Below are 10,156 nucleotides of genomic sequence, written 5' to 3'. Positions count from 1 at the left end.
AGCGAGAGGCATGGCGTCGTGCCGTATAATATAGTCTGGTACCAAAATCCATAGTAAGGGTCTAACCCCCGGCAGAAAAACCTGAAATCTCGGACAGAATGTAACTGAGCTTACAATCGGCGATGTGCTTGCCCTCCCCGAGGACTTAATTTCTATCTCTTGGCATAGTTATGTGCCCCATACTTTACATCAGAGTTTGCCCGATCTTATCTTACCCAGGAGCTGCTTGCTGCTTACTATGGCGCTTACAGCCCATGCGTCGCTGTGTGGCTGTGGATCTGTACCATTCTATACCCACGCCCCATGCCCTACGCCTCCAAACAAGTGTCCTCTGTGGTGGAATGCCGTTAAAACCGACCAACATGAGATGGAGAATAATGGAGGATGAACATTTATTATAGTATCTGACACCTGGCCCCCAGTCCAAGGATTATCAACCCCTGACATCCCGCTTTGTTTTTTCCTTCTTTTTCATCTTCTAGCGACAGGCGCTTTCATAGCTCGTGGCAAGAACAATATTGTAACTTTTGCGGGATCTGCAACTTCCAGGGTGACGCCTACGATGCCTTATTCGTGGTCTGGTCTCAGCACTATCCCAACTCTCCACCCACTCCGCTCCATATTAAGCACTCCGAGGCCTTGCCCCTCCATTCTGCTGTCTGTGGCCCCATACAGATGCAACAGAAATCCGTCTTCAGGTTTGCTGTGTAGAGGCCTATAACATGCAGTATGTGGCAAAGTCGGCACGATGGCTCACATGTATATGTGTGCATCGTCTTGGATGAATACTCGAATGGGGCCCTTTGGTTGTCGCACGCCAGACATAATGACCGGTGAAACTGGGTGAATTACTGACCGCTGATGGGAAACGTCCATGGTTTTGTCCATGATATAGAATTCCGTACCAGGCATCAAGGCGATTGACAGACAGGACACTGGGTTAAGAGCCAGCGCAAGCACGCCATACAATAGAGCCCCATAATCTATAGCCTAGCCTATCATACACGTAGGCTATGGCTAATACGTGCCGGATTTTATGCCGCTGTACAGGCTAACCTGAATAGGTGCGCTTGTGTAGCTAGTTGCCCGGGGTCCGGGACAGTTGCTGTACCCCAAGGCGTTGTGTCGTGAATTATCTGTACGGACTTCGTCCGATCATCTATCTCTTGAGAACTTTTATTGGGGTGGCTTTATTGTAACATGCATATTATCTTGCATAGTATCCATAGGTCTAGGTTCTGCTTTCAGGGATGTGCTGGGTGCTGGCCATATATTCGCCCGAGATTGTCGGACGTCGAATCTCTACAACGGACCGCAGTCACGTGACCGAAATATCTGCATTACACGTCGACCGTGCCAAGTTTTATAACAGTGTGCGTATGTCTATTTTCGGTTATCTCCGTGCTGTATACGCAAAAAACGCGATACAGTGCTTATGTAGCTTAAACAGCTGGGTGCAAGTATATTGAACAAAATAAGGGACCTCCCGGCGGTGTGCGTACCTAATGCACTAATAGTCAGGCCGGACGTCAACAGTTGGGGCCTCGCTGTTTTATGGTGCGGTTCCCAGTGCTAATAATAGTGGGTTTGTGTGTAGAGTTTTCAAATAGTATTGGCTCAAAAAATATAGCAGGTAAGAAGACTCGGATCGAACCCGGGCAGCTGCTCTGCGTGCTGCGGCAGGTGCTGCTATGAGCAGGTGAGCAACATTCTTGCGGAAACTCCTAGCTTGGGTAACTGCACCAGCGCTTGCTGTACTGCGGCGAAGTTTGCTATTTCTTTTTTTAGGCACACCAGCGGTAAGAGAACAAGACAGACTCCTATCGGGGAGGGGAGCCTTTGCGCGAAATACACGACGGATCCGAGATGATGGCAATTTCATCTGGATGAATAAATGGAGGCTCCTTTGGCTTCCTGCTCTTGCTTTTGCCTCTCTTTCTAGATCTGTCTTCTTGCTACATCACCGACCAATCACTGATCTGATCGTTGACCACTGTTCTTATTTTGGCAGCTGCTTCTTTTGCAAAAGAAAAGAGCAACTGTTAAGGCTGCCCTGCCCGCCCGCGACTGCCACTTCCAAAACCCACCAGATTCGGACTTCCTATTGAGTTTCACTGGCCATCGTTAAACCAAATCTTCGTCACAATTATATCGTGTAACCCGTCGCTGCACACGCAAAGTCGACAATCGAAATATCCTGCCTGGATTTGCTAGGCTATAGATACACACTTACTTGCTCAGCCTGCCTTCCCTCATAGTCTTCTTCTTTGGGCACCCTCTTCGAAGCTCCTAAGTCTGATTCTGCCTCGTTTCTCAGAGATATCAGCGCATATTATCTCAAAGCTACTGCTGCTGGATCGTCTTGGTCGAGTTCTGTCTATCTTCAGTTGGAAAGCATCGAGCCTCGTGGGCTTGAGTTGGGCCTTTCTTGCCTCCTGCCTGTCGCTCGTCATCACACTGATTGGTGCTCTAATAGCCACTACTCCTCCTTCTACAGACAATGCTTAAACGGCTCAGCAACTCTGTGAGCCATCAGCCACAGCAAGTCCTGCGTTTCCTTGCTCAATACGTTGCTGGTAGCGTTATTTTGGTATGCCTTTTCAAATATCTGCTGAGTGTGCCAACCATTACCGATGATCCCACTTCGCCATTTCCAGGTATCCCTGAAAGCGAGGACATATCCAAGATCACCGCTCCCCAGGGCCCTGCCAATGGCCATCCGATTGATAACCTCGTGCGTTTGGCCGACGAGAGGTTTGATGACCTAACCTCAGCCAGGACTTATACCTTGTCTGCTGCTTCTGTTGCCTACCGCCAACGTCGTGGCCGTCATCCTCCCCCGGGATTCGACGAGTGGCACGCCTTTGCTACCAAGCACAATGCTGTTATTGTCGAAGACTTCTTCGACCAGATTTATCGTGATATTGAGCCGTTTTGGGGCATCCCTGCGGCCACAATCCGAAAAGATGCCGATGACTTTGAAATGCGCATCTCGATCCGCAACCACACAGCTTCTTCTGAAAGCGATTGGTTTTGGACGCTGATTTGGCTCAATATGACCAGCAGTATTGAGCACATGCTTCCAGACATGGACATTGCCTTGAACTCCATGGATGAGCCCCGTATTGTTGTACCCTCTGAGACTATTGATGAGTACATGACTAGGGCTGCTAAGACTAGGAAGATGGCTCCTGCAGCTGATGTTATTTCTTCATATGATTCTCTTCCCCCTCCAAGAACTGGAGAAAATCCGCCCATGACTTGGGAAAGCGGCGGTAAGTTTCCTTCCTTCGATCTTCCCCTTTTACTCTTTCTGTTTTCTACCATGGCATTCAACCTCTTTTTTTACCATGCTATTTGTGTTTTCGTCTTGATCTGCATTGGACCAGGACATGTACCTGTGAAACTTGGCGCTGTATGACTGCGGTGCACTGTCCTACTGCAAGCTACACATAGGCGTCCATATGACTGACTCTTTATTTGATTTGCTCGTAGGCTCTTTCTGGGACGTTGCCCGCCGTGGATGCTCTCCCAACAGTCTTTCCCGCCACAGCTCTGAACCCATCGTGCCCTACGAGCCTGTTAATATTTCCACGCGGTTTGCTAAACCTCACATGGAGAATGGCTATGTGTCTAACTACACCCTTTCCACCGATTTTTGCCACCAGCCTGACTTGCAATCTCTTGAGGGCATTTTTCTGCGCCCTTTAAGCATGAAAGCGACTAAAACTTTGTTGCCTCTCTTTGGTGGCTCCAAACTCTTTGTCAACAATGAGATTCTTTTGCCTGCTCCCGTGTACTGGAGTGAAGAGGACCGTTTTATGGGCAGTACTGGCTCTAATACTCCGTGGGAGGACAAGCTCGACAAGGCTTCGTGGAGAGGGCTCGGTACTGGAGGTGGAGATGAAAAAGATAACTGGCATGGATACCAGCGCCATCGTTTTGTCTCGATCAACAATGCTACGTCTGTAGCTGCTGCCGAGAACGGAGAACGCCAGATGAACTTTGTGCTCCCTGATTCCGAGTACCAGCTCCAAGCCTCAATCCCTTCCAATGAAACTGGGGAGGTTGAAGGTCTCGGCAAATGGTTGGCTGAATGGTCTGATGTCGGGCTTGTTGACTTTATTTGCTTACCTGCTGAGAAACAAGGAGAGTGCAGCTACCTGGATCCCCATTTCACCAAGTTGGATCGCAAGCCTCTAGCCGAGCAGTTCAAGTACAAGTACATGCCTGACATCGATGGAAATTCGTTTTCGGGACGCTACCTCGGTTTCCTAAGATCCACCTCTCTTCCTATCAAGGCTACTGTGTGGCGCGAGTGGCATGACGATCGTCTAGTGGCATGGAAGCACTTTGTCCCTATGGACAACCGCTTTGGCGACTATTACGCCATCATGGAGTACTTCCTTGGCGCCGGAAACAAACCCTCTCATGACAATGTGGCCAAGAAGATTGCGCTAGAAGGTCAGGACTGGGCTAAGAGAGTGTTGCGCAGAGAAGACATGCAGATTTACGTGCTTAGATTGCTGCTTGAGTATGCACGTGTCAGTAGCGACGAAAGAGAACGTATGGGCTTTGTAGCGGATCTACCATGAGACCAAAGCTGGCCCCTCTACACTTTTCAAGGACCACGAGGTGGTGCTGGAATGGGGTTGCTTCATTAAGTAGGAAGAGCTGGCTACTATCTATGCCACCGGCTGAGAAACCCTACGGCTTGTAGCGATTGCTAGCTACTATCTGATCTATGGGGTTGGTGGTGTTTGCCATACCCCCTTTCCCTCTTTCTCTCTCCGTTCATGGAACAACCACCTGCAATCACTTGTTGCTTCACAAGACGAGGAGAGCGGATAAGTAGCAGATCGCAATGCTTGGCCAAGAGCTAACTAGTGGGAATGGCTTTTCACAACAATGCGATCAGATGGCCGAGATGAGTCGGCACTATGGTAGCAGGCCATGGGCTAGGATAATGAATAAGTGAAGCCAGGCCGAGCACGAGGCAAGCTATCAAGATGACGGGCAAGGTGTTGCTTGAAGAGCCAATGTGAGGGTCGACCCTCTTTCTTCAATACGGTGTAGTCACCTGCTGCCTAACATATTTTGCGCATAAGCCACGGCCTATTGTAAGGGCTGCGCCCATTGGTCAGCCTTTGGCTATAGTGGAGCACCCCCCCCCCTTCAACAGACCCACAAGTCCTGCTAGTATAAGGACCCTTTACCCCTCATGATACTTTAGATTAGTTTCCTTTCCTTTCCCCTCCAATGTGTAATATCTGATTATCTCCGGACCTGCTCATATGAAACTATCTGTGATCTAACCCGTGACACCTATTGTGTAGCGACTGTTGCAATTATAGACAGGAATCTAGAAGTTTGGGGGCTAGCCCAAGGCGGGGAGGCGGAACAAGTGGCAGAGCCCCTCGTCAATTACATGAGAACGGAGTACCACTGATAATCAGTGGAAGAAGTTTCTTTCATTACTCGCACCCGACAGGCTTATATATAAACCCCTTCTATATTCTCGTAGGTTAGACAGTTTCCTCCCCTTTTCCTCCTTAGCGCATGTAGTTTGATTATCTGAACTGGCTACAATGAACATCTTGTATTCCAAACCGTCACACAAGGGCTTCAAGCTAACACTGAGCAGCACTAAGGACTGCCTGCTATGACCAAAATAGGTGGCAGTTTCATTCATGCAAACGTACACCAATCGTTGCCAGCCTTAACCCGCTTCCCACGTTCGTCCCTGCATTTGCAATATCCTCTTGACCATTTGCATTTAGAGTAGCTTCTAGGCGTTACCTCCCCCCCTACAGATGTATCGCCATGTCCTGTGAACGACGGTGCAGCGATGACAGTACTGCCAGCAAGGGCCAGAAGCGTGGCTACAGCCCAGAGCTTCATTGTTTATATGCTTCGATATTTGCTGCTAGTGGAAAGGAAAGGTGATTTGGCTCGCCCCAAAATCGAAAATTATCAGGCCAAGGCCAGGTTGAAAGAGAGGTGTCCAGCAGAGGTGACTGGCTGGACCAATGTAGTATAGAGGCAAAGAGACAAACGATGTCAAATGGAGGCTGGCGGGAAACAAAGCAAGAAAAGGAAAAAGGGTCGGTGGATAAAGGAGGATGGCTGTCAGGTTCTTGCAAGTTAGAAAGAAGAAACCCAGCTGGCTATCACATCACAAAGACAGAGGTCCCTGAATATATACATGTCCGAATAGCTTTCTACTAAGGATAGACTTCCTGAGCTCTTCATTAAGCTTTAGCGTTGCTAGCATTATACTCTCTAAGACAGACGACGGCTAGTTAACCTGTGCGCGACAGCTATGGGCTCGTTTGTGCCAAAGCAAGAAAGCCATAAAATATTAAATAGAAACATGCGGCACGATGCTCTCACTATCTTCATATGCAAGTTGGGAGCGCAAGGACGCTTCAGATCTTTTCATAGGCCGGACAAGCTAAACACCCATATAGAAATGCCCTGCTAGCGGAAGTAGCGTCTAGACTAGCTATTCTGAGAATGGGAATGATAAATGCGCAGAACCCGATCGCCTGTGGCTTGCAACTTGACTGCCAATCGTGCTGACAGTTCTTAGACTAAGATAGTTCCCCATATAGGAGCTACTGGCAGGGAAGCATAAAGCAAAAGAAACAAAGAACAACGGAATAGCCGAAGAAGAATTACATCCAAAGGGCTCTATCATGGAAAGTTTCATCTAGCGTGCCGCATTTTCAGTCTGCCAGTTACTACAGCTGTCAATAAGCTTTCAACCCTCTTGTAACTATAGATGACAAGACACATGTGAAGCCGCACAGAGCCCTGCTTTGCCGGCAAGTTCTGCAGTATCGAAGGACTTTGGCCAGCTAAAAGCCTCCATTAGAAACCGAGGTCTCGAACAAGTTAGGGAGATCTTGCAGCTACAGCACAGCCAAATAACCTCGCCTGGATTTAAACTCGGCTTTAGGCGTTCGGATGAATAGAAGAAGGTTCTGATGAAAACAAATTTACCATGAACAACGGTCAAAAGAGCCAGACCAGTCTTTCTATAGCCAATAGCAGGGGGCAATCAGATGCAGGGGCCGCTAGCTACGTAGTTAATAAAGCAGTAAGCGGAACAGATAAGAGGGATAACTAAAAACGCCTTGCCGACTTAGACATTCTATTGCCATCAAAGCTAAATCCCTCCCCATCCTAGTCCCATCTAAGAGAAGGGGAAATAGGAGAGTTGCAATAGAGTCAACAAATCTATGCCAAGCTCATTAGACTCGGAAGTCTAATAGGCTCTACTGTTTCTTGGAGTGATAAAATAGGCCCTCAGTTGCCCATCTTATATTTGGGCTCCGGGACTTCTATCCTGCAGCAAGGATGTTAGTCAGCTTAGACTTAGCCAGGACAGTAGGTGACCGGAGCATAGATGCTAGGGAGCCTTGGAGGCAGCAACATAGAGAACTAAATGTTTAGAAGGCTAGGCCACTAACTAAACGTGCCACCAAGTAACTAGAGCACCAGGACAGTAGTTTATAGGAGGTATAGAGCTACCGTGAAGAAATAACAGGGACTAGGTATGCTGCATGGTTGTGTGCAGTTATTCGCCCAGAATAGAGCCAGTACAATGAGAAGGCTTGCTTTCAAACTTAGGCTCTAGCTAGGGTTGCTAACTCCGCGGTTAAATAAAGCTTTACCTAACGGTAGATATTGGGACACCCTGAATGCCCTAGGATGAGGAGAAGAAGGAATAAGTGAGCATTGATGATGTTGTGTATCTATCTAATTCTTGCTTGAGGAGCGGATCTCAACCGATTCATATATCCATCACTACTGTGTCTGGACTAAACACATGGGCTTAGAAATAGCCCTTAATGCCTAATACTTGCCCTAATGTTTGGCCGGACTTTATCAGGGCCAGCAATCCTGGTAATCCTAACCTCGCTGGCTATAGTCAGCCATGTACTTGCGCAGCTATGTCTCTACAACAAAAGCTGGTCGATGTTCTTAACGAGTGCAGGAAGCTTTCACTCACCCAGATGGAAGACTTATAGCCGGACTAGTGCTTCATAAGCATAGATATACTTCTACTTTGATGAAGCTTTCCTATGAACGAAGAGCCCCCTTTTATGTAGATGAGCTTAATTGTGATCCCATCCATAAGACAATATCTACAAAAGCCAGGTCTGTCTGTATTCAATAACACAAAACATGAGAAATAAGCTTAATATGGCAGGGGCTAGACTCAACAAGCCTTTTAAGCTTCAGTTGCAAGTTTCCAGATCTTTCGTATCTCGTAAGGCAATACGCGCTGGCCTTTCTTCGAAGAAACTCATGCTACGCCGCATGTCACGGGCTGGATACAAGAATACAGGCGCAGCCCTAACACCGCATATCCCGTGTTACCAGCGCACTATGAACGATTAAGAAGCTTCTGATACAGAGCTGACTGACTACGTGTGTACACGACGTGCCATTGTGCGCAGTACACGTAGTTATGCGTAGTTTACACGGACAAATGCACATGCGCACACCACAGTTCTGTTGCGCGTCTTCCTTGATGCCATGTCTAGGGCTTGGTAGATTGAAACCTCGCAGGTCTCTACAAATAGCATGCAGCATATATAGTACACAGCAGCCAGCGTGCTGGTGAGCTAATAGATATTAGGCCCTATCGTTCTCTCTCACATCGCAATAGGCTGTCTATCAGCACCCGTGTAATAACTAACTGTCAGTAACCTAAGTCAGGGTTACCAGGACGGCTGACCCTGATCCAGTTCGCCAAAAATTAGTGTTAGTACCAGACATCAAGGGTCTTCTTCCAAGGCCCATGTGCTTGATCTGGAACATGGTGGTGATGGATATATAAACTGGCTGAGATCCGCTCCTCGGACTAGACTTAGATAGATACAGAACAACGTCAATAATCACTTATTTCTTCTTCCTCTTCTTCACAGGATATTCAGTACGTCCTCCTAATATCTACTGTTACTAACGTAATTTACCAGTGAGCGGAACACTTCTAAAGACCCCTCGCATCCATTACTCAATTGCAATGTAATAACACAAAAAGTCCATTTAAAATAAATACAATTAGATTTTCCAGATCACTCTACATCTTCTAAAAAGGCTCTTGCACTGTAGCCTGTCTTCCCACAATTTTCACAGTGCTGAATGCCTGTCGCAGTCTGCTTCGACTCACCACCATCCTGTCGCATTTCTAGAGTTACCTGCCGATCAACATCCTTTTAAGCTAGAATCTCCTGAGCATTCCCTACAGTAGGGGATCCTCCTTTCTGTACATGTGTCTTTTTGGCCCTCCGGCGTTTGCTGAGTGTCTCATTTGCTACTCGCAGTGACTTGTTCTCCTCGTGTAAAAGCATCATTGCTTGTGTCTCCTGAGGAAACTGGTCGATAGCATCATAAATTGGGGATAGAGAGCTTCCTTGATGATGGGCAATTCGATCCTTGGAATAGGCAGGCTGTGAGAGGGCTTGTGTCGGGTTGTGTGGCGTCAAAGAGACCCAAGTGTTGGCCCCTTCGGGAAGAGGGCCGGTTAGTGTTAGGGTCCGTAACTTGACATCCAGCTTCAGTAAGAGACTGCCTAAGGGTCATGAGGCACTAAGCCAGCCCCTCTAAATCCCCCTTTAATATTGCTCTTTGTCAAAACAGAAGAAAAGACATCTTTAAGGACAGCAAAGAATCAGCCTCGGTCACATGGGTAATGTAGTACTTCATGAGCTGTTCAATCTTGCGGCCATACGCCCGCTTCAGAGGACTCAAGAGCCCAAAACCAAGTGGCTGCTGAATATGTGATGAGTGTGAGGGCACGCAAAGTGTAATTATCTTCCTCACCTTGCAGAGTTGCCCAAACTCAGCAGATTTACTCCCCTAGATCGCAACTCCTCGATCAAGTAGTTTTGGGATGTAGAAGACGCCCTCTGACAAGCCCGCTCAGGCCCGGATCTAGTAATCTATTGTGGGCTCAATCCTGTCGGAAAATATCTAAGCTGGCGTATAATGCGGGTATAATCTCGTGGCTATAAGCCCATGCGCTCCCAGGTATAAAATCCCCACAGCCAAAGTTGCATGATACCACAATGTCAACCAGCTGAAAGAATGTACGACGTGTAGCCCCGGCCGCAGCAAGTCTCTTCGCCAACATCTCAAGCCC

The 10,156-nt window shown here is 47.8% G+C and overlaps 1 protein-coding gene across 1 annotated transcript; it reads left to right on the top strand.

The window, feature by feature from the left end:
* Positions 1 to 2,500: 2,500 nt before the first annotated feature.
* Positions 2,501 to 4,595, top strand: HOO65_040830 (Beta-1,2-xylosyltransferase 1; the record flags this gene model as incomplete). Its single annotated transcript, XM_071002673.1, has 2 exons — positions 2,501 to 3,275; positions 3,496 to 4,595. The coding sequence occupies 2 exons, from the start codon at positions 2,501 to 2,503 to the stop codon at positions 4,593 to 4,595; spliced, it is 1,875 nt and encodes a 624-aa protein (XP_070859673.1).
* Between the last annotated feature and the right edge of the window lie 5,561 nt (positions 4,596 to 10,156).

Source organism: Ceratocystis lukuohia, assembly GCF_044167205.1.
Source record: "Ceratocystis lukuohia strain C4212 chromosome Unknown Supercontig4_pilon, whole genome shotgun sequence".
Lineage (NCBI taxonomy): Eukaryota > Fungi > Ascomycota > Sordariomycetes > Microascales > Ceratocystidaceae > Ceratocystis > Ceratocystis lukuohia.
Note: the sequence above shows the minus strand (reverse complement) of the source record. Positions and strands in the feature narration are given on the sequence as shown.